Genomic DNA, 23224 nt, shown 5'->3' with positions numbered 1-23224 from the left:
CCGGTACCGGGGTTCCCGGTGCCGCCCCCCGCCGCACACCACACGCACCCACCCCACTCCCGGCGGCGGCCCCGTCACAGCAAAGCGGCCCCGGGGCGGCGCCTACGGGCCCTGCGTCTTCAGCTCCAGCGGCTCCGGGGGCGGCTCGGCGGCGGCGGTCACGGCGGTCACGGCGGCGGTAACGGCGGCGGCGGCGGCGGGGGAGGGAGCCGGGGGGGCCTCGCCTTTCAGCGCCGCCCAGCGCTCCGCCAGGCTCCGGACCCGCGGGCACAGAACCAGCTCGTACAGAGCCGCCCCCAGCGCCGAGCCCAGCAGCGGCCCCGCCCAGAACACCTGCGGGGGGGGCTCGGGCTGAGGGACCCCCCTGACACCCCTAAAATCCCCCAGAGCACCTGCGGGGGGGCTCGGGCTGAGGGACCCCCCCGACACCCCCAAAATCCCCCACAGAACACCTGCGGGGGGGCTCGGGCTGAGAGACCCCCCCTGACACCCCTAAAATCCCCCAGAGCACCTGCGGGGGGGCTCGGGCTGAGAGACCCCCCCTGACACCCCTAAAATCCCCCAGAGCACCTGCGGGGGGGCTCGGGCTGAGGGACCCCCCCAAAACCCACCTAGAGAACCTGCGGGGGTCTCGGGCTGAGAGACACCCCCCCCGAGACCCCCAATATCCTCCAGAGCACCTGCGGGGGCTCTCGGGCTGAGGGACCCCCCCGACACCCCTAAAATCCCCCAGAGCACCTGCGGGGGGGCTCGGGCTGAGGGACCCCCCCCGACACCCCTAAAATCCCCCAGAGCACCTGCGGGGGGGGCTCGGGCTGAGAGACCCCCCCTGACACCCCCAGAATCCCCCCCCGAACACCTGCGGGGGGGGGTCGGGCTGAGAGACCCCCCCCAAAACCCACCTAGAGCACCTGCGGGGGCTCTCGGGCTGAGGGACCCCCCCTAACACCCCCAAAATCCCCCACAGGACACCTGCGGGGGCGGGCTCGGGCTGAGAGACCCCCCCCGACACCCCCAAAATTGCTCACAACACCTGCGGAGGGGCTCGGGCTGAGAGATCCCCCCACCGACACCCCCAAAATCCCCCCCAGAACACCTGCGGGGGGGGCTCGGGCTGAGGGACCCCCCCCAAAACCCACCTAGAGCACCTGCGGGGATCTCGGGCTGAGAGACCCCCCCAAACTCCCCCCTCGACACCCCCAAAACCCACCCAGAACACCTGCTGAGGGACCCCCCCAAACCCCCCCACAGAGCACCTGTGGGGGGGCTCAGGCTGAGGGGCCCCTCAACACCCCCCCCACACCCTCAACCCCCCCTGACACCCCCAAACCCGCCCAGAGCACCTGCTGAGGGACCCCCCCAAAACCCTCCCCGAACACCTGTGGGGGGGCTCAGGCTGAGGGCCCCCCCCAAACCACCCCCCGACACCCCCAAAACCCCCCCAGAGCACCTGCAGGGGGAATACAGCTGAGAGACCCCCCCCCGATACCCCCAAACCCCCCCCCAGCACACCCCCCCCCCCCAACCTCGTGGGGTGTCACCCCTCCTCTAGCCCTGCAGGGTCGGGGCACCCCCAGATTAATGACCCCCCCCCATCCCCACAGGGTCGGGGCACCCCCAGATTAGGGTCCACCACCCCCCCCCCCCCATCCTGTGGGGTCTGGGCACCCCCAGATTAATGAATCCCCATCCCCACAGGGTCTGCGTACCCCCAGATTAGGGACCCCCCCCATCCCAATGGGGTCCAGGCACCCCCAGATTAGGGCTCCCCCATCCCATAGGGTCTGGGCACCCCCAGATTAGGGACCCCCCCCATTTTATGGGGTCTGGGCACCCCCAGATTTGGGGCACCCCCCTCCAGTCCTGTCTCAGTCCCACATTGGCATCTCTGGGCAGTCGGGGTCCCCTCAGCTTTGGGGGTCCAGCCCCCCTCCCCCCCATCCCCATGGGACCCCAGACACCCCCAGATTCAGGATTCCCCCCCCCTCCCATTCTGACACCCCCAGATTCAGGATTGCCCCCCCCCCCCCATTCTGACACCCCCAGATTCAGGATTCCCCCCCATCCCGATACCCCAAGATTCAGGATTCCCCCCCCCATCCCGACACCCCAAGATTCAGGATTCCCCCCCATCCCGATACCCCAAGATTCAGGGTTCCCCCCCCATCCCGACACCCCCAGATCCAGGATCCAGCACTCACCCCCCAATCCCTGGGGGGTCCCCCAATCCTGGGGCGTCCACCTCCCCGTGCAGGGGGGGCCACGCTCCCCCATATATTGGGGTTCAGCGGGGCTGGGAGCCCCTTGCAGCCCCCAATGTGGGGAGGGGGGGCAGTTTTGGGGTCCCCCCACCCCACTTACCCAGTGGTTGGTGAAGTTGCGGGTGATGACGGCCGGGGCGAAGGAGCGAGCGGGGTTCATGCCGGCACCCGTGTAGTGCATCTGCGGGGAGCAGGGGTGACGGGGGGTGACGGGGGGGGGACAGGGTGATGGGGGTGACAGGAGAGGTGATGGGGTGACATGGGGGGTGACAGGGTGATGGGAGGGGGAATGGGGTGACGTAGGGGGGTGACAGGGTGATGGGAGGGGGAATGGGGTGACTTAGGGGGGTGACAAGGTGATGGGAGGGGGAATGGGGTGACATAGGGGGGTGACAAGGTGATGGGAGGGGGAATGGGGTGACATAGGGGGGTGATGGGGGTGAGAATGGGGTGATAGGGGGTGACAGGAGAGGCGATGGGGTGACATGGGGGGGTGACAAGGTGCTAGGGGGGTGATGGAGGTGAGAATGGGGTGATAGGGGGTGACAGGAGAGGCGATGGGATGACATGGGGGGGTGACAAGGTGCTAGGGGGGTGATGGAGGTGAGAATGGGGTGATAGGGGGTGACAGGAGAGGCGATGGGGTGACACGGGGGGGTGACAAGGTGCTAGGAGGGTGATGGGGTGACATGAGGGGGTGACAGGGTGATGGGGTGACACGAGGGGGTGAGAGGGTGATGGAGGTGAGGATGGGGTGATGTGGGGTGACAGGAGAGGTGATGGGGTGACATGGGGGGTGCTGGGGGGAGAATGGGGTGACAGGGGGGTGACAGGGTGATGAGAGTGAGAATGAAGTGACAAGGGGGGTGACAGGGTTATAGGGTGACATAGGGGGGTGACAGGGTGATGAGAGTGAGAATGAAGTGACAAGGGGGTGACAGGGTTATAGGGTGACATGGGGGGGTGACAGGCTACTAGGAGGGAGAATGGGGTGATGGGGGGTGACAGGGTGATGGGGGTGAGAATGGGGTTACATAGGGGGGTGACAGGGTGATGGGGATGACAGGGTTATAGGGTGACATAGTGGGGTGACAGGGTGCGAGGGGTGAGAACGGGGTGACGGCGGGTGACAGGAGTGAGAAGGGGGTGATGGGGTGACAGAGGGGGGTGCTAGGGTGCTGGGGGGGGGAGAATGGGGTGATGCGGGGTGGCATAAGGGGGTGATAGGGGGTGACAGGTCACCGCAGGGTCCCCTCACCCCGAAGAGGTGGCCGAGGGCGAGGGAGAGGCCGATGGGCAGCGCGGCCGTGCCCGGGCGCCCGTCGTAGCGGTCGTCGAAGCTGGCGAGGGCGCAGAGGACGAACTGGGCGGTCAGGAGCAGCTCCAGCACCGTGCCCTGCCCCGGGCCCACGCCGGGGTGCAGCTGTTTGGGGAGGGGGCTCAGCACCCCGAAGAGCCGAGACCCTCCCCGGAGCCCCACGGACCCCCTCGTCACCCCAGAGCCCTGCTCCCCCTCCGAGATACCCCAGCCCCACACCACCCCGACCCTCCCCGAACCCCCTCATTCCCCATTAGCCCCTCGTGCCCCTTGGCTAGAGGGGTCCTGGGGTCCCTAGAGGGGTCCTGGGGTCCCTAGAGAAATCCTGGGGGACCCTAGCAGCGTCCTGGGGTCCCTAGAAGGGTCCTGGGGGGCTCTAGAGGGATCCTGGGGGGTCCCTAGAGGAATCCTGGGGGGTCCTAGCGAGGTCCTGGGTGGCTCTTGAGGAATCCTGGGGGTCCCTAGAGAAATCCCGGGGGACCCTAGCAGGGTTCTGGGGGTCCCTAGAGGGATCCTGAGGTCCCTAGAGAAATCCCGGGGGACCCTAGCAGGGTTCTGGGGGTCTCTAGAGGGATCCTGAGGTCTCTAGAGAAATCCCGGGGGACCCTAGCAGGGTTCTGGGGGTCTCTAGAGGGATCCTGAGGTCCCTAGAGAAATCCCGGGGGACCCTAGCAGCGTCCTGGGGTCCCTAGAGGAATCCTGAGGGCTCCTAGCGAGGTCCTGGGTGGCTCTTGAGGGATCCTGGGGGTCCCTAGCAGCATCCTGGGGTCCCTAGAGGAATCCTGAGGGCTCCTAGCGAGGTCCTGGGTGGCTCTTGAGGGATCCTGGGGGTCCCTAGCAGCATCCTGGGGTCCCTAGAGGAATCCTGGAGGACCCCAGCAGGGTCCTGGGGTCCCTAGAGAAATCCTGGGGGGACCCTAGCAGGGTTCTGGGGGTCTCTAAAGGGATCCCGAGGTCCCTAGAGAAATCCTTGGGGGGACCCTAGCAGGGTCCTGGGGGTCCTAGAGGAACCCTGGACGACCCTAGAGGGTCCTGGGGGTCTCTAGAGAGGTCCTCCAACCCCTCCAATTCCCTATTAGCCCCCCCGCACCCCTCAGCATCCCAAACCCACAAGCATCCCTGAACCCCACAGCCCCATGGTACCCCAACCCCACTCCTGGAGCCCCGCAAGCACCCCAAAGCCCCGAGGACCTCCTGAACCCACCAAAATCCTCATTCCTGCATCCCCTCAGTGCCCCAAACCCCCAGGCATCCCTCAACCCCACAGCCACACGGTACCCCAAACCCCTCCCAGAGCCCCACACCACCACAAATCCACAAGGACCATCCGAACCCCTTAAATCTCCATCTCAGCACCCCAAGCACCCCTGAACCTCGCAGTCCCATGGTACCCCAAACCCCAAAACCCCTCCCAGAGCCCCACACCACCCCAAGGACCTTCTGAACCCCCTCATTCCCTATCCCCTGAGTACCCCAGATCCCCAACCATCCCTCAACCCCATGGTACCCCAAACCCCCTCCCAGAGCCCCACATCACCCCAAATCCCCAAGGACCTTCTGAACCCCCTAAATCCCCATCTCCGTGCCCCAAGCACCCCTGAGCCCGACAGCCCCATATTACACCAAGACCCCAAACCCCTCCCAGAGCCCCACACACCCCAAATCACCAAAGACTTCTGAGCCCCCTAAATCCCCATCCCCTCAGCACCCCAGACCCCCAACCATCCCTCAACCCCACAACCCCGTGGTACCCCAAACCCCCTCTGAGAGCCCCACACCTCCCCAAATCCCCAAGGACCTTCTGAAGCTCCTCAATTCCCCATCCCTCAACTCCACATTATCCCAACCCCCCTCCCAGAGCCCCCCACCACCCCAAATCCCCAAGGACCTTCTGAAACTCCTCAATTCCCCATCCCTCAACTCCACATTATCCCAACCCCCCTCCCAGAGCCCCCCCCTACCCCAAATCCCCAAGGACCTTCTGAAGCTCCTCAATTCCCCATCCCTCAACTCCACATTATCCCAAACCCCCTCCCAGAGCCCCCCACCACCCCAAATCCCCAAGGACCTTCTGAAGCTCCTCAATTCCCCATCCCTCAACTCCACATTATCCCAACCCCCCTCCCAGAGCCCCCCACCACCCCAAATCCCCAAGGACCTTCTGAAGCTCCTCAATTCCCCATCCCTCAACTCCACATTATCCCAAACCCCCTCCCAGAGCCTCCCACCACCCCAAATCCCCAAGGACCTTCTGAAGCTCCTCAATTCCCCATCCCTCAACTCCACATTATCCCGAACCCCCTCCCAGAGCCCCCCACCACCCCAAATCCCCAAGGACCTTCTGAAACTCCTCAATTCCCCATCCCTCAACTCCACATTATCCCAACCCCCCTCCCAGAGCCCCCCACCACCCCAAATCCCCAAGGACCTTCTGAAACTCCTCAATTCCCCATCCCTCAACTCCACATTGAGGGGGTCCTTGGTGCCCCCCTGCCCCACAGAGGAGTTCCTGAGTGCCCCCAGCCCCACAAAGAGGGTCCATGGTGCCCCCCAGCCCCACAAAGAAGGTCCATGGTCCCCCAGGCCCCTAGAGGGGTTCCTGGGTGGTCCCCCCAGTCCCATAGAGAGGATTCCTGGGTGCCCCCCCATGCCCCACAGTGGGGGTCCTAGGTGCCCCCCCCAGTCCCATAGAGAGGATACCTAGGTACCCAACTCCCCTCCCAGAGCCCCCCACCACCCCAAATCCCCAAGGACCTTCCGAACCCCCTAAATCCCCATCTCATCCCCCCCCAAACACCCCTCAACCCCACGTCTCCCCCAGCCTCGGCCCTCCCCTCGCCCCCCAGGCCTCCCGCCGCCCCCCATCCCCGCTCACCGCGGTGAGGCCGAGGGTGCCGCGCACGGGGGCGGGGGTGACCCCATAGAGCACCCCGGCTCCGGCCAGGGCCCCCAGGAGCTGGGCCAGCAGGTAGCCGAGGGCGCGGGGCAACGAGAGCTGCGAGGCCAGCAGGAGGGCCAAGGTGATGGCGGGGTTGACGTGACCCCCGCTCACAGGCCCCAGCGTCTGCACCAGGGTGGCCTGGGCCAAGCCGAAGGCCAAGGCGGCCCCCAAGACGTTGGGGGGTCCCGGGGCCCAGCGAAGAGAAGCCCCCAGCCCCAACATGACGTAGAGGAGGCTCCCCAAGAACTCGGCCAGGATGGCCCTCCAATAAGCGGACGAACGCAGCTCCCGCATGGCCCTGGCCCCGCTGCCCTCCGGCCCCGCTCCCCTCCCCGGGGGGGACGCTGCACCCACCTTTATAGGCCACCCCCCCTACAACCCCCCCCCCCCCTAAAGCACAGCCCCGGGGGTGGGACCCCACTGAACCACCCCCCCCCCTCATCCCCCCCCATTAACTGCTTCACTGCCCGGGACGGGGGATGCGTGGCAAGGCCCCCCCCCCCTCTACACACCCCCAGCAGCAGGGACCCCCCAGCTGTACCCCCAGGACAGCCCTGCAGCCCCAACAGTGAGGACCCCCCCTCTTTCCCCCCCCAGGACAGCCCTGCACCCCCAAACGGCAAGGACCCCCCCTCTTTCCCCCCCAGGACAGCCCTGCACCCCCAAACGGCAAGGACCCCCCCCTCTTTCCCCCACCCAGGACAGCCCTGCACCCCCAATAGTGAGGACATCCCATCCTTGCCCCCCCCCAACAGCAAGGACCCCCGCTTTCTGCCCCCCCAGGACAGCCCTGCACCCCCAACAACAAGGACATCCCCCCTCTCTGCCCCCCCCAACAGCAAGGACACCCCCATCTGCCCCCCCCAAGACAGCCCTGCACCCCTCAACAGCGGAGACCCCCAGCTGCCCCCCCAGGACAGTGGGGACCACCCTCCCTGTCCCCCCCTCTGGACAGCAGGGACCCCCCCCAGCTGCAACCCCCACCTCTGGGGCTACCTCACCTTTTTTTGGGGGGGCGGGGGGGGTGGGTGTTGTCTGACCCTTAAGTGCCTTTGGGGGGTTTTGGGGGGGCAGCATGGTGCTTGGAGATCAAAGACAGCACTGAGAAAACCCCCCCCCCATGTTTTTGGGGACACTTTGGGGTGACGCTGCTGGAAGCCTCCCACCCAGCATCACAAAGGGGGGCCTGGGGGCCCCCCCAGCCCCACAGAGGGGGTTCTCGGGTGCCCCCCCTGTCCCATAGAGGGGGTTTCTGGGTGACCCCCTGCCCCACAGAGGGGTTCCTGGGTGCTCCCCCAGTCTCATAGAGAGGTCCTGGGTGCCCCCCCAGTCTCATAGAGGGGGTTCCTTGGTGCCCCCCTGTCCCATAGAGGGGTTCCTGGGTGCCCCCCCAGTCTCATAGAGAGGGTCCTGGGTGCCCCCCCAGTCTCATAGAGGGGATTCCTTGGTGCCCCCCTGTCCCATAGAGGGGTTCCTGGGTGCCCCCCCAGTCTCATAGAGAGGGTCCTGGGTGCCCCCCAGGCTCATAGAGGGGATTCCTTGGTGCCCCCCTGCCCCACAGAGGGGTTCCTGGGGGCCCCTCTGTCCCATAGAGGGGTTCCTGGGTGGTCTCCCAGGCCTCTAGAGGGGTTCCTGGGTGGTCCCCCCAGTCCCATAGAGAGGATTCCTGGGTGCCCCCCCCATGCCCCACAGTGGGGGTCCTTGGTGCCCCCCAGCCCCACAGAGGGGGTCCTGGGTGCCCCCCCAGTCCCATAGAGAGGATTCCTAGGTACCACCCTAGTCCCATAGAGGGGGTTACTGGGTTCCCCCCCCAGTGCAGCCGCGTTGGGGGCCACGGCCCCCCCCCCATCCCTGTTGTCTGCGAGAGGGTTATTGAGCCCGGCTTAGCGCACCCTAATTCCCCAGCCGGGGGGGGGATTATGGCCCAGCTCGGCCATTGGCCCCCGCCAGAATGTGCCGGGGCTGCAGAGGCCGCCACAAAGCGCTTTGCTGCGCTCAGCACCCCGGCACGGGACACGGGGGGTCCCGGCCCCCACCCTCGCGTGGGGCCGCGGGGAGGGGGCTCGGCCCTGGGGAGGACCCGGGGGATGGGGATGGGAGAAGGGATGGAGATCGGGATGGAGAAGGGGATGAAGGGATGGAGAAGGGGATGGAGGAGGGGATGGAGAAGGGGATGGAGAAGGGGATGAAGAGGATGGAGATGGGGATGGAGAAGGGGATGGAGATGAGGATAGAGAAGGGGATGGAGATGGGGATGGAGAAGGGGATGAAGGGAATGGAGATGGGGATGGAGATGGGGATGGAGAAGGGGATGGGGAGAGGAATGGAGATGGGGATGGAGAAGGGGATGACGACAGGGATGGAGATGGAGAAGGGGATGGAGACGGGAACAGGGATGGGGATGGATGGAGATGGGAATGGGGACAGGGTTGGAGATGGGGACAGGGATGACAACGGGGATGGGGATGCATAGAGATGGGCATGGAGACAGGGATGGAGATGAGGACAGGGTTGGGGATGGGGACAGGGATGGGGATTCAGACCAGGGATCAAGATTCAGATGGGGATGGAGATGAAGACAGGGATGGGGATGGAGATGGGGATGGAGATGAAGACAGGGATGGGGATGACAACAGGGATGAGGATGGAGATGGGGATGGAGATGAAGACAGGGATGGGGATGACAACAGGGATGAGGATGGAGATGGGGATGGAGATAGGGATAGGGACGGAGATAGAAATGGGGAAGGAGATGGAGATGGGAATGAGGGTGCAGAACAGAGATCCCGCAGCCATCGAGACACCCCCCCCCATCCCTCACAGCAAGACTCTGCGCCCGCCTGTGACCCACAGCAGCTTTAATCCCCTCCATGGGGTGAGGGCGGTTGTGGGGCTGGAGCCGTCGCTGCACAGCCCCCCAGCCCCCCATGCCCCACGAGGGGTGTCAGGGACCCAGGATTGGGGCTGGGGGGCTCAGGTGGTGCCCTGGCCCCGCTCGGCTGGTGGGGCAGGGGGGCTGCGGGCAGGGGGTGAGGAGGGGGCCGGGCTGGTGGTCTCCACCAGCGCCACGTCCCGGCAGGCGAGGCAGGCACCCAGCTTCTCCCGGGAGGCATCGGGTGCGAAGATGAACTCGTAGGAGAGCGCGGCCAGCACCGCGCCCAGCACCGGGCCCAGCCAGTACACCTGGGGGGACACGTCAGGGTCGGGGGGACGGGGGCTGCTGGGGGCCTTGAGGGGTGGGGGGGACGGGGACCCCGCAGCGGAGATGGGGACTGAGAGCAGGAGACACGGGGGGGACCACGCGTTTGGGATGGAGGGACCAGGAGGACCCAAAGTGGGATGGAGGAACTGGGAGGACCCAAACTGGGATGGAGGGATCAGGAGAATCCAGTTGGGGATGGAGGGATCAGGAGAATCCAGAATGAGGTGGAGGGATGGGGAGGACCCAGACTGGGATGGAAAGATCAGGAGAATCCAGACTGGGATGGAGGGATTGGGAGGACCCAGACTAGGATGGAGGGATCAGGAGAATCCAGACTGGGATGGAGGGATCGGGAGGACCCAGACTGGGATGGAAAGATCAGGAGAATCCAGACTGGGATGGAGGGATTGGGAGGACCCAGACTGGGATGGAAATATCAAGAGAATCCAGACTGGGATGGAGGAATTGGGAGGACCCAAAGTGGGATGGAGGGATTGGGAGGACCCAAACTGGGATGGAAGGACTGGGTAGAACCAAACTGGGATGGAAGGTCTGGGAAGACCCAAACTGGGATGGAAGGATCAGGAGGACCCAAATTGGGATGGAAGGACTGGGTGGACCCAAACTGGGATGGAAGGACTGGGTAGACCCAGACTGGGATGGAAGGATCAGGAGGACCCAGACTGGGATGGAAGGATCAGGAGGACCCAAACTGGGATGGAAGGATCAGGAGGACCCAGACTGGGATGGAAGGATCAGGAGGACCCAAACTGGGATGGAAGGATCAGGAGGACCCAGACTGGGATGCAGCTGAGGGTGCAGGAGGGACTCATCCATATGAGGGAAGAACCAGGGATCCCTCTCCTGGGGCAGGATGGGCCCAGGGGTGCAGGGGACCCCTGTCCCTGCCCTGGGGTCTCCCAGGGGTGCGGGTGCTGCCGACTCACCCAGTGGTCGTCCCAGATGCCGGTGACAACGGCCGGCCCCAGCGATCGTGCGGGGTTCATGCTGCCCCCCGAAAGCGGCCCCTGTGGGACAGGGGCTCAGCGCCAGCCGGGACGGGGGGATCCCCCCCGGGGTTGGGGGGTTCCTCACCGCAGCCAGGGCGCCCGCGGCCACAGCGCTGCCCAGGGCCAGCCCGGCCGGAGGGGACGCGCGGCCGGTGGTGGCGAAGGCGGCCAGTGCCAGCTGGAAGGTGGCAAAGGTCTCCCAGGCCAGGGCCTGCCCCGCGGTCCCCATCGCCGTCACCTGCAGAGAGAGCCTGGGCTCAGCGCCCTTCACCAGGGTGGGGACAGGGATGGGGACAAGGATGGGGATGGGGACAGGGATGGGGATGGAGACAGGGATGGGGACAAGGATGGAGACAGGGATGGGGACAGGGATGGGGACAGGGATGGGGACAGGGATGGGGATGGGGACAGGGACGAAGACAGGGATGGAGACAGGGATGGGGACAAGGATGGGGATGGGGACAGGGATGGAGACAGGGATGGGGACAAGGATGGGGATGGGGACAGGGACGGGGACAGGGATGGAGACAGGGGTGGGGACAGGGATGGGGATGGGGACAGGGATGGAGACAAGGGTGGGGATGGGGACAAGGATGGGGATGGGGACAGGGATGGAGACAGGGATGGGGACAAGGACGGGGATGGAGACAGAGATGGGGACAAGGATGGGGATGGGGACAGGGACAGGGATGGAGACAGGGACAGGGACAAGGATGGGGATGGGGACAGGGATGGGGACAGGGATGGAGACAAGGATGGGGACAGGGATGGGGATGGAGACAGGGATGGGGACAAGGATGGAGACAGGGATGGGGACAGGGATGGGGACAAGGATGGGGATGGGGACAGGGATGGGGACAGGGATGGAGACAGGGATGGAGACAAGGATGGAGACAGGGATGGGGACAAGGATGGGGACAAGGATGGGGATGGGGACAGGGATGGAGACAGGGATGGGGACGAGGATGGGGATGGGGACAGGGATGGGGATGGGAACAAGAATGGGGAAAGGGACAATGATGGGGACAGGGATGGAGCAGAGACAATGATGGGGACATGGATGGGGACAGGGACAATGATGGCAACAGGGACAATTATAGGGATGGGAGTGGGGACAGAGACAATGATGGAGACAGGGATGGGGGCGGGGATGGGGACAGGGAAAATAATGGGGACAGGGACAATGATGGGGATGGGAATGAGGACAGGGACAATGATGGAGACAGGGATGGGGACAGGAATGGGGATGGGACCACTCACCCTGGTGACAAGGCTAGCGCCGTCCGGCAGTGCCAGGCGGGCGGCGGCGGAGGCCAGCACGGCCCCGGCGCACTGGGCCAGGATCCCGGTGGTGCCGCGCAGGAGGCCCAGCTTGCGGGTGCAGAGCAGCGCCAGGGTGAGCGCCGGGTTGGCCTGGGGGCCCCCGAGGCTGCCAGCGAGCCCCCCGGCCACCAGCCCCCCGGCCAGCGCCGGAGCCAGGGGCGTGGGGGCTACCGAGGCGCCCAGCACCGTCCCCACGAAGAGGAGCGTCGCCGTCGCCTCCGCCAGAACCCCACGCCAGAAACACCCGCTCCTCAGCTCCTGTGGGCACAGCACGGCTCAGCATCACCCGGTGCGGCCGGTGCCATGGAGACAGAGATGGGGTGATGGGGTGCCTGTGGCAATGGGATGCCTTGGAGATGGGGGACCATAGCGACTGGGGTACCATAGTGGTGGGATCCCTCAGCAACCAGGTACCATGGTGATGGGGTGCCATGGCAATAGAATCATAGAATCATAGAATCACCAGGTTGGAAAAGACCCACTGGATCATCGAGTCCAACCATTCCCATCAATCACTAACCCATGTCCCTCAGCACCTCGTCCACCCATCCCTTAAACCCCTCCAGGGAAGGGGACTCAACCCCCTCCCTGGGCAGCCTCTGCCACTGCCCAGTGACCCTTTCCCTGAAATATTTTTTACTAATGTCCATCCTGACCCTCCCCTGGTGGAGCTTGAGGCCATTCCCTCTCGTCCTGTCCCCTGTCCCTTGGGAGAAGAGCCCAGCTCCCTCCTCTCCACAACCTCCTCTCAGGGAGTTGCAGAGAGCAATGAGGTCTCCCCTCAGCCTCCTCTTCTCCAGGCTAAACCCCCCCAGCTCTCTCAGCCGCTCCTCTTCTTCTCCAGCCCCCTCACCAGCTTCGTTGCTCTTCTCTGGACTCGCTCCAGAGCCTCAACATCCTTCTGGTGGGGAGGGGCCCAGAACTGACCCCAGGATTCGAGGAGCGGTCTCCCCAGGGCCGAGGCCAGAGGGAGAAGAACCTCCCTGGCCCTGCTGGCCACGCCGGCTCTGATCCAAGCCAAGATGCCCTTGGCCTTCTTGGCCACTTGGATCCCTCATCAACTGGGTACCATGGTGATGGGGGTGCCTTGCCAATGGGGAATCGTGGCAACAGGGTCACCGTGGCAACTGAAGCAGCAGGCAATGGGGGCACCACGGCAACTGAAACCAGTGCCAGGGCTGCAGGGGGTTTGGTCACAGCCGCGGGGCAGGGCCAGGGGTCACAGTGAGGGGCAGACAGTGACCCTCATGCTGGGGCTGCAGGCTGGGGGGCTGAAGTGCCAGACTGGGGGGGTCTCCATGAGTTAGGGGTCTGCTCCCCCTGGCAGGGGCGGACCCGGCACTTGGCACTGGTGAGACCGCTCCTCGAATCCTGGGGTCAGTTCTGGGCCCTCCCCACAAGAAGGATGTTGAGGCTCTGGAGCGAGTCCAGAGAAGAGCAACGAAGCTGGTGAGGGGGCTGGAGAAGAAGAGGAGCGGCTGAGAGAGCTGGGGGGGTTTAGCCTGGAGAAGAGGAGGCTGAGGGGAGACCTCATTGCTCTCTGCAACTCCCTGAGAGGAGGTTGTGGAGAGGAGGGAGCTGGGCTCTTCTCCCAAGGGACAGGGGACAGGACGAGAGGGAATGGCCTCAAGCTCCACCAGGGGAGGGTCAGGCTGGACATTAGGAAAAAGTTTTTCCCGGAAAGGGTCATTGGTCCCTGTCCGAGGCTGCCCAGGGAGGGGGTTGAGTCCCCTTCCCTGGAGGGGTTTAAGGGCCGGGTGGACGAGGTGCTGAGGGCCATGGGTTAGTGATTGATGGGAACGGTTGGACTCGATGATCCTGGGGGTCTTTTCCAACCTGGCCATTCTAGGATTCTATGATTGACCCCAGCACCCCGAGGCTGTGGGGGCGAGTGGGGGGCGCGGGGGCCGGGGCAGCGCAGCCTTACCTCCCCGAGGGCCATGGCGCAGCTGCAGCACCAGGGGAGAGCGGGGGGTGCCGACACCGGAGGGAGCCCCCCCCATCCCGGCCCTGCCACCCCCCCAGTAGCTCAGGGAGGGTCCTGCACTCAGCCCCTTGGGGTGCAGGATGGGGCTGGGGGTCCTGGGGGGGACCTGGGGCGCTGCGGGAGGGGTGGTCCAGGGTTCAGAGCATCTCTGGGTGCCATGGCAACGAGCCTGGCCACTTTGGGGGGTTGCCAGGACGACCAGCGCTCCCATCCCTGCTGAAAGATGAAAGGCAGGGATGAAAGGCCGGGAAGGAGCCTGGGAGGGGTGGGGGGCACCCCCGCACCCCTGCCAGCTCAGCAGCTGCCCCGCACGTGGGGTGAGTCAGCGAGGCTGGGGAACGGACCTGGCTCAGCACCCACCGGGGCTGCTGACGCCCTGAAAGAACGAGAACAATCCGTGCCACAAAGGGGCCGCGGCCGCACGGACAGACAAACAGACACGGGGGGTGGGGGCTGAGTTGCTCCCCCCAGCCCCATTGCTACCAGGGCCACCCCTGGGCTGGGATCCTCCCCCCTGTCTGCCCCCCAAAGCTGGAGGAACCTCCTGTCCTGCCCCACAAACCCCTGTGGGACCCCCTGGCCTGCCCCCACGACGCTGTGTCTCCCCCCCCCCAGGTGATTTGGGGACCCCCAGGATCCCCCAGCCTGCCCCACAGACCCTGCAGGAGACTCACAGGCCCCCCAGTGTCCCCTTTCTTGCCTTACAGACCCTGCTCCCCAGGACCCCCATTTTGTCCCATAGAACCCTCAGGGCACCCAGATACCCCCCCATGTCCCTCTTTGCTGCCCCACATACCCCTCAGGAGACCCAGATGCCCCCCATGTCCCCCTTTCCTGCCCCCCTGCTCTTCCCTGGCCCCCAGGCCCCCAGCTCTGCCCCCCAAGTCCCTCTTTCTTGTCCACCAGCTCTTCTCTGGCCCCCAGACCCCCATCATCTCCCCCTTTCCTGCCCCCCAGCTCTTCCCTGGCCCCCAGACCCCCAGCTCTGACCCCTAAGTCCCTCCTTTTGGCCCCCAGCTCTTCTTTGGCCTCCAGACCCCCTTTTCTGCCCCTCACCTCTTCCTTGGCCCTCAGAACCCCATCTCTGACCCCCATCTCCCCCTTTTCTGCCCCTCACCTCTTCCCTGGCCCCCAGACCCCCATCTCTGACCCCCATCTCCCCCCTTTCCTGCCCCCCAACTCTTCCCTGACCCTCAGACCCCCACCCCTGCCCCACATATCCCTCAGGAGACCCAGGTGCCCCCCAGCTCCCCTTTCCCTACCCTCCCCAGCTCTTCCCTGGCCCCCAGACCCCAGTGTCCGACCCCCAGATCCCCCCCTCGCCCCCCCCGCGATGTGTGAAGGAGGGGGGGAGGAGCCAAGATGGCGGCCCCGCCGGGATCACGTGGGTGCTGGGGGAGCGCCCCCACTGCGAGCAGCGCCACTGTGACCCGGCACTAGGACCCGGCGGCGCTCTAACCCCGGCGCTAGGACCCCGCGGGTGGCGAAGTGGGGAAGGGTGGGTGGGGCGCGGTGCCGGGCGCTAGGACCATGCGGCGCAGAGCCAGGCGCTAGGACCCCGCAGCGTGGTGGTGGTGGTTGTGGTAGCGGGGAGGGGGGGGGGGAAGGCCGGGCCCGTCCCGGCGCTAGGGCCCGGCGCTAGGACCCGGCGCCGCCCCGCCCGCCCGCCGCGGCGATGCTGCTCTCGGTGCCGCCGCGCCCCGCGCCGCCCGCCTGCGCCTACGGCAAAGGCGCCAAGAAGGTACCGGGGGGGGCCCCCCCGCCTTCTCCCACCGCTTCCACCCCCCTCTAACCACCCCCCGGGACCCCCGCCCCACCCCCGGCACCGTCGCCAGGCCTGGTCCTGGCAGGCGGCTGTGGGGCGGCACGGCGGGGCCTAGTCCGTCCCCCCCCCCGCCTTACCGGGGTGCCCCCCCCCCACCGTGGGAAGGAGGAGGAGGAGGAGGAGGAGGAGGGGGGGGACACACGTACTGTGTCCTCTCTACCCCTAGATGTGGGGCAGGCAGGGGGAACGGGGTAGGGGAGCTCCCTGGGGTGCCCCCCCCCCAAAAGGAAGGGGTGAGGGGGACACAAGGGGAGGGGGTCCCCCCGAGATAAAGGGGGGAGACCCTGGGATCCCCCCCCCCCTGAGATAAAGGGGTGGGACCCTGGGATCCCCCCCGAGATAAAGGGGGGAGACCCTGAGATCCTCTCCGAGATAAAGGGGGGAGACCCTGGGATCCCCCCCCTCTGAGATAAAGGGGTGGGACCCTGGGATCCCCCCCGAGATAAAGGGGGGAGACCCTGAGATCCTCTCCGAGATAAAGGGGGGAGACCCTGGGATCCCCCCCCTCTGAGATAAAGGGGTGGGACCCTGGGATCCCCCCCGAGATAAAGGGGGGAGACCCTGAGATCCTCTCCGAGATAAAAGGGGGGAGACCCTGGGATCCCCCCCCCGAGATAAAAGGGGGGTACCCTGGGATCCCCCCCCTCTGAGATAAAGGGGGGGAGACCCTGAGATCCCCCCCCCCCGAGATAAAAGGGGGGTACCCTGGGATCCCCCCCCGAGATAAAGGGGGGAGACCCCCCCGCGGGAAGGGGTGAGGGAAACACAAGGGGGGGGTCTTGTGCCCCCCCTAAATAGCGAAATAGCGGGGGGAGCCCCTGTGATCCTCCCCCACCCAAATAAAGGGGGAGGTCCCATAGGACAGGGGTCATGGGGGCCCTGTGACCCCCCCACCCAGGCTGTAGGGCAAGCACAGATATTGGGGGGGGGCGCAGCAGGGGTTTGAGGGGGGGGACACCGTGGGGGGGGAGGATCTGGGGTGTCAGAGGGGGCAGGAGAGCCCCAGGTTCCCCCCCAATGGGGCAGGTTTGGGGGACACACAGCCCCCCCCAATCCTGTGCCTCAGTTTCCCCCCCCCCCAAGTAGGTTTGCAGTCACCCCACACATTGACACACACCCCCCCCACCAAGGCCGGGGGGGGCCCAGCCATGCGGGTGGGTGACCCCAGCGTTGTGCCCAGGGAGGGGGTGTCCCTGTCCCCCCAACTCGACAAACCTGGGGACAGACAGGGGGACCCCAAGATGTGCAGTATCTATGTGTCCTGGGCTGGGGGGTCTTGTTGGGGGCGGGGGGCACTGACCCACACATGGTTTTTCCCCCCCCCAGCCTTATGTGGCGCCAGCACAGCCCCTGGGCCCCCCCAGCCCCGCCGGGGGGGCCCCAGATCAACTCAGCAAAACCAACCTCTACATTCGGGGGTTGCACCCCGGCACCACCGACCAGGACCTCGTCAAGCTCTGCCAGCCGTGAGTTGGGGGGGGCGGGGGACTCCCCCCTTTTTGCAGTTCAAAGACACCCCCCCCCATACACTAACCCACGCCCCCCCCTTCTCCACAGCTACGGAAAAATCGTCTCCACCAAAGCCATCCTGGACAAGACAACCAATAAGTGCAAAGGTTTGAGGGGGGGCAGCAGGGGTTTGAGGGAGGGGGACACACCCCAGGTTAGAGGCGGGGGGGGCTGGGGTCGCTCATCATGCTTTTCCCCCCCCCCGCCCAGGCTATGGATTCGTGGACTTCGACAGCCCCACGGCGGCGCAGAAGGCGGTGACGGCGCTGAAGGCCAGCGGGGTGCAGGCGCAGATGGCCAAGGTACAGCCCCCCACCCCCCAAAAAAAAAAAAAGCGACACCCTCACCCCCCCCAAAAGCAGAAAATGCGACCCCCCTGACCCCCCCCCCGCAGCAGCAGGAGCAGGATCCCACCAACCTGTACATCTCAAACCTGCCGCTGGCCGTGGACGAGCAGGAGCTGGAGGCGCTGCTCAAACCCTTCGGGCAGGTGGTCTCGACCCGCATCCTGCGGGACCCCCACGGGGCCAGCGCGGGGTGGGCTTCGCACGGTACGGGGGGGGCACAGGGCTGGGGGGGGGCACAGAGAGCTGGGGGGGGCTCTGCTGGCGGGGTACAGGGCAATGCATGGGGCTTGGGGGGGCACAGAGAGCTGGGGGGGGCTCTGCTGGCGGGGGTACAGGGCAATGCATGGGGCTTGGGGGGAACAGAGAGCTGGGGGGCTCTGCTGGGGGGGGCACATGGGGCTGGGGGGGGACACAGAGAGCTAGGGGGGGCTCTGCTGGGGGGCGTACAGAGGAATGCATGGGGCTTGGGGGGACACAGAGCTGGGGGGGGCCCTGCTGGGGGGTACAGGGCAATGCATGGGGCTGGGGACACACATGGGGTTGGGGGGCTCTGTTGGTGGGGCACAGGGCAATGCATGGGGCTTGGGGGGGCACAGGGAGCTGGGGGGCGTTCTGCTGGGGGGGTACAGGGCAATGCATGGGGCTTGGGGGGGAACAGAGAGCTGGGGGGCTCTGCTGGGGGGGGCACATGGGGCTGGGGGACACACAGAGAGATGGGGGGGCTCTGCTCAGGGGGTACAAGGCAATGCATGGGGCTGGGGGACATACAGAGAGCTGGGGGGCTCTGCTGGGGGGACACATGGGGCTGGGGGGGGACACAGAGAGCTAGGGGGGGCTCTGCTGGGGGGCGTACAGAGGAATGCATGGGGCTTGGGGGGACACAGAGCTGGGGGGGGCTCTGCTGGGGGGGTACAGGGCAATGCATGTGGCTTGGGGGGGCACAGAGAGCTGGGAGGGGTCTGCTGGGGGGTTACAGGGCAATGCATGGCGCTTAGTGGGGCACAGAGAGCTGGGGGGAGCTCTGCTGAGGGGGTACAGGGCAATGCATGGGGCTTGGGGGGGCACATGGGGCTGGGGGACATGCAGAGAGATGGGGGGGGCTCTGCTGGGGCGCACAAGGCAATGAATGGGGCGGGGGGGGCACATGGGGCCAGGGGGGGCATAGAGAGATTGGGGGGCTATGCTGGGGGAGCACAAGGCAATGAATGGGGCTGGGGGGGGCACATAAGGTGCTGGGGGCTGCATGGGGCCAACGGGGTACATGGGGATGGGGGGCTGGGGTGGGGGGGTAGTCGGGGGGTCCCATGCACGGCCCCCCCCAGGATGGAATCCACGGAGAAGTGCGAGGCCGTCGGGGGTACCAGGTAGGTTTTGGGGGTGGTGTTCACCCCGGGGGGGGGGGGTTGGGCGCTGAGGGGGCCGTTGGGCACCACTAACAGCCCCCCCCGCAGCCCCCCCAGACCCGCTGCTCTGCAAATTCGCCGACGGGGGCCAGAAGAAGCGGCAGAGCCAGGGAAAGTTCGTGCCTAACGGGAGAGCCTGGACCCGGGACAGCGATGGGGTGAGAAGAGCTGGGAGCAGGGGGGGGGGGTTCCACTGTGGTGGGGGGCAGCTTTATAGCTGCTGGGGGGGCCATGGGGCATCGCTGACCCCTTTTTTCCGCCCCCCCAGGGCACCGTGACCTTGGCGTATGACCCCACGACGGCGCTGCAGAACGGGTGGGTGCCCAGGACCCCTAGAAACCCCTCTACCCCCTCCAGAGCTATGGGGGGGGCGGCTGCTGGTTGTGTGTATGTGTTGTCAAACCCCTCCCCCCACCGTGACCCCCCCCCCTCCGTGGTCCCACAGGTTCTATCCAGCGCCCTATGGGCTGGCACCCGGCCGGATGCTCGCACCCGCTGCCCTGGGCCCCTACCTGCCCTCACCTGTTTCCTCCTACCAGGTGTGTGTGGGGAGGGGCTGGGGGGGGGCAGCTGGGGAGCTGCGGGGAGGGGAGGGGTCGGGGGGGGTTGCCTAGAGTGGGAGAGGGCGACCGGGGTTGGGGGGGGTGCAGTTTGGGTGCTCTGAAAAGGGATGGGGGGGCAGTTTGGGTGCTCTGGAGAGGGGAGGGGGTGATGGGGGGGCAGTTTGGGTGCTCTGAAAAGGGATGGGGGTGATGGGGGGGGCAGTTTGGGTGCTCTGGAGAGGGGAGGGGGGACAGTTTGGGGTGTCTGGGGAGGGGAGGGGTCGATTGGAGGAGGCTGGAGGGATTGGGCGGGGGGGGGTGTGTCTCTCCCCGGAGCCCCCACCCTCCCTGACCCCCCCCCCCCCCGCCCCGGTGCTGCAGGTCCACAGCCCCGCCTGGATGCACCAGTCCTACCTCGTGCAGCCCCCGGTGAGACCGGACCCGCGACCCCCTCCACCCCCCGGGCCCCACTCCTTGTGCCCCCCCAATGTCCCTTCACACCCCTGTGTCCCCCCCCCCCACAGGGTGCGGTGCTGGCCCCCCCCGTGGACCCCGCTGTCCCCCTGCAGCCCCCGGTCGTGGCCCCCCTGGCCCAGCAGCTCGGCCACCTCTCCCTGGGCAGCGCTGGCACGGTAAGAGCCCCCCCCCCACCAGGCCCCCCCAAACCCACTGTCGTCCCCCTCACTTCCCTGACCCCCCCTGATTCGCTGTGTGTCCCCCCCCCAACCCCAGTTCGTGCCTGCTGCCGCTGTGCCCGGAGCCTTCATCCCACCGTACCCCCCCGCGCTCCCGCTGGAGGTGAGGGAGGGGGGTTTGGGGGGGTCCTGGGGGTCCTAGGGGGGTCTTGGGGAATCTGGGGGTCCTGGGGAGAGCCCAGAGAATTTGGAATCTATGGGGGGGGTCCTAGGGGGGATCAGGAGGGTTCCCAGGGAGTCTAGGGGTTCCGGGGTGTTCTGGGGGTCTAGGGGGGTTGAAGGTCCTAGAGGGTTTGGGGGTTCTGGGGGTCCGGGGGTGGGTCTTGGGGTGTTTTGGGGTCCTGGGGGTCCAGGGGGAGTCCTAGGGGCTTGGGCGGGGGGCGGTCCTAGAGGGAAGTGGGGTTCTGGGGGTGCGGGGGTGGGTCTTGGGGTGTTTTGGGGTCCTGGGGGTCAATGGGGAGTCCTAGGGGCTTGGACAGGGGGGGTCCTGGAGGGAAGTGGGGTTCTGGGGGTCCCGGGGGGGTCTGAGTTCCCAGAGAGTCTGGGGGTTCTAAGGAATCGGGGGGGGTCATAGGTCCTAGGGGGTTTGGGGATCTGGGGGCTTCAGGGTGTTTTGGGGGTCCTGGGGGGTGGTCTTGGGGGGGGGGGTCTTGCAGTGTTCTAGGGTCCTGGGGAATCTGGGGGTCCAGGGGGAGTCCTAGGGGCTCGGTGGGGGGTCTTGGGGAGTCTGGGGGTTCCAGGATGTTCTGGGGGTCCTGGGGAGATCCCAGAGAATTTAGGATCGGGGCGGGGGTCCCAGGGAGTCTAGGGGGACTAGAGGGGTCCTGGGGGGAAATGGGGGTCCTAGGGGTTCTTGGGGTCCGGGGTGGGGGGCCTGAGTTCCCTGGGATTCTGGGGGTCCAGGGGGGGTCATAAGTCCTAGAGGGTTTGGGGGGGGGGGCCTGGGGGGTCTTGGGTGTCCCGGGGGGGGGTCTTGAGGAGTCTGGCTTTTCCAGGGTGTTTTGGGAATTTGGGGGGCGTCTTGGGGGTTGGTGGTGGGAGATCCTGGGGGGCCTGGGGAATTTGGGGGTCCGAGGGTGGATCTGGGGGGATCGTAGTGGGGGGTCCAGGCTCCATTAACCACCACCCCCCCCCCAGGACAGCAGCGCGGCCGCGACCCACGGCCCCCTGGAATCGCCCCCTGAGCCCGGCGCCTTCACGTACCCCTACCCCAAGTAGCAGCGGGGGGGGGCCGGCCCCAGGGGCCCCCCCTGACCCACCCCAGGGGGTTGGGGGGCTGCCCTGGGACCCCTACCCAGGGCTGCCCCCCCCCTCCCCAAACCTCGCGCTGCTGCCGCCACCGGCAAGGACCCACGTACTGGGGGGGGCTCCCTGACCTTGGGGGGGGGGTGTCTTTGACCTTGCGGGGGGGGTCCTTGTTCTGAGGGGTCTCCCCATGCTGGGGGGTCCCCATGCCAATCCCCCCCCCCCACCCCCTTCAACCCCCCCCCCCAACTCTGGGGTCCCCAGCTTCTTGCTACCCCCCCCCCCCCCGCGGACTTTTTTTCCTCCCGCATTTTCTAAAAAACTTAAAAAGCAGAAAAAGTCAAAAAAAATAAACCCCGACCCCCCCGAGGGGGGGGTCAAGGGTCCCGGTCCCATGCCCCCCCCCCCCCATCCTTGTGCTTCCAGGGCCTGCGGCCGCGCTGCGCCCCCCCACTCTGCTGCAGAGCGCCCCCCCCCCGTGCCTTTGCTGCCCCTGGGGTGGGGGGGGGGACATGGGGATCCCCCCCCCTCTATTTCCTCCCCCCCGCCTCATGGGGTTCCCGGCCCCCCCCATAGGGCCGGGGGTGCTGTCCCTCCCCCCCCCCTCCCCACAGCCATTCCTGCCCATTGAGGGGGTGGGGGGGCTCTGCATGTGCCCCCCCCCACCCCCTGCCCAGCCCCACTTTGCGGGGGGGGGGGGGCAGGATAAGTGCAATAACCCCCCCACCCCGGCACTTTAGAGCCCCCCATGGCCGGGGGGGGGGGGGCCAGCCCCACCACCAACCCCCCCCCCCAGCGACAATCGGGGTGGAGGGGGTTTGCAACCAAAGATTGAGGGAGTTGAGGGGGGGGCTAAGCTGCCCAGACCCCCCCCCACCACGCCATGGGTCTGTCTGTCCGTCCGTTTGTCCCTCCTTGCTTGGGGGGGGCCTCCCCCCCCCAGTTTGCTTCCAGCTCTGGGGCCACCTGTGCCCCCCCCCCAACCTTTCCCAGGGCCTCTTGGTTCTTCCAGCCCCCCCCCGCGTTAAAAATTGGGTCCCCAGCCAACCCGGGGCAGTGGGGGGGCCCCCCCCAAAAAAGTGGGGTCCCCAGCCCCCCCCAAAAGTGGGATCCCCGGGCCCCCCCTCACACATCTACCTCACCCCACAGCTCGGTGCGTGCCCAGCCCCAGGTTTTTTTTTTTGGGGGGAGGGGGGGTCGGGGGGCCTGCACCCCCTTTCTCTCCCCCCCCCCAAAAATTGGGGTGACGCCGCTCCCCCCCCTCCAGGTTTCAAGCCATTTCCCACTGCTCCTGTTGCTGCTACAGCCCGGGCCCCCCCCCCCCCAGAACAGCCTTTTGGGTGGGGGGGGATGAGGGGGGGCCCCCCAAGGAAGGAACCAAAGAGGGAGCCCCCCCCCCCCCAAAACAGGCCTGGGGGGGGGCACTGGCATCCCTGCTTTAAGCCCCCCCACCCCCAAACTGCTTGGGTGGGGGGGGGAGGCATTGAGTTGGGGGTCCCACCTTTTTTGGGGGGGGGGTTGTCTTTGAGGTGCAGAGGCGAGGCCCCCCCCCCGTCCCCCCCCCCCCCCCGTTAATTTATACGTAGCGCATTTTGTACAGGTTTTTAAGTTGCTTT

The 23224-nt window shown here is 66.6% G+C and overlaps 3 protein-coding genes across 4 annotated transcripts; 1 reads left to right on the top strand and 2 right to left on the bottom strand.

Annotated features, from left to right (window-relative positions):
- Positions 1 to 102: 102 nt before the first annotated feature.
- Positions 103 to 6814, bottom strand: LOC138732782 (lens fiber major intrinsic protein-like). The gene is made up of 4 exons (XM_069879445.1): positions 6455 to 6814; positions 3520 to 3684; positions 2302 to 2442; positions 103 to 333 (listed from the first exon to the last, which is right to left on the bottom strand). Exons 1-4 carry the CDS (start codon positions 6812 to 6814, stop codon positions 103 to 105), a joined length of 897 nt encoding a protein of 298 aa, XP_069735546.1.
- A 2587-nt stretch (positions 6815 to 9401) lies between these two features.
- Positions 9402 to 14501, bottom strand: LOC138732833 (aquaporin-4-like). Of its 2 annotated transcripts, XM_069879519.1 has the most exons (6): positions 14387 to 14501; positions 13983 to 14255; positions 11993 to 12313; positions 10818 to 10970; positions 10670 to 10750; positions 9402 to 9703 (listed from the first exon to the last, which is right to left on the bottom strand). In XM_069879519.1, the coding sequence occupies exons 2-6, from the start codon at positions 13995 to 13997 to the stop codon at positions 9494 to 9496; spliced, it is 780 nt and encodes a 259-aa protein (XP_069735620.1). In that variant the 5' UTR covers positions 13998 to 14255; positions 14387 to 14501; the 3' UTR covers positions 9402 to 9493. The 2 variants fall into 2 exon arrangements, with proteins under 2 accessions (XP_069735620.1, XP_069735619.1); XM_069879518.1 differs by having other exon boundaries at positions 10670 to 10970.
- A 1174-nt stretch (positions 14502 to 15675) lies between these two features.
- Positions 15676 to 22738, top strand: RBMS2 (RNA binding motif single stranded interacting protein 2). The gene is given in 14 exon segments (XM_069879676.1): positions 15676 to 15783; positions 17194 to 17333; positions 17425 to 17483; positions 17587 to 17678; positions 17771 to 17903; positions 17906 to 17927; positions 19046 to 19080; positions 19139 to 19284; positions 19395 to 19441; positions 19572 to 19665; positions 20050 to 20097; positions 20193 to 20300; positions 20401 to 20466; positions 21501 to 22738. Coding segments are annotated over 14 exon segments (1137 nt in total). The 5' UTR covers positions 15676 to 15717; the 3' UTR covers positions 21582 to 22738.
- Positions 22739 to 23224: the final 486 nt, after the last annotated feature.

Source organism: Phaenicophaeus curvirostris, chromosome 38, assembly GCF_032191515.1.
Source record: "Phaenicophaeus curvirostris isolate KB17595 chromosome 38, BPBGC_Pcur_1.0, whole genome shotgun sequence".
Classification (NCBI taxonomy): Eukaryota; Metazoa; Chordata; class Aves; order Cuculiformes; family Cuculidae; genus Phaenicophaeus; species Phaenicophaeus curvirostris.
The sequence above is the reverse complement of the archived record's forward strand: the minus strand, read 5'-3'. Positions and strand labels throughout refer to the sequence as shown.

Bases quoted from the DNA above. Each gene is read 5' to 3' on its own strand.
- LOC138732782 (XM_069879445.1), bottom strand. From the start codon at position 6,814: ATGCGGGAGCTGCGTTCGTCCGCTTATTGGAGGGCCATCCTGGCCGAG. The intron at 2,443-3,519 runs GTGAGGGGACCC...TGCTCCCCGCAG, and splicing joins CCCTCGGCCACCTCTTCGGG to ATGCACTACACGGGTGCCGG. The intron at 334-2,301 runs GCTCCCAGCCCC...CCCCCCCCGCAG, and splicing joins CACATTGGGGGCTGCAAGGG to GTGTTCTGGGCGGGGCCGCT.
- LOC138732833 (XM_069879518.1), bottom strand. The intron at 10,971-11,992 runs GTGAGTGGTCCC...CTCTCTCTGCAG, and splicing joins GCGCTAGCCTTGTCACCAGG to GTGACGGCGATGGGGACCGC. The intron at 9,704-10,669 runs GTGAGTCGGCAG...GTGTCCCCCCAG, and splicing joins GCATCTGGGACGACCACTGG to GTGTACTGGCTGGGCCCGGT.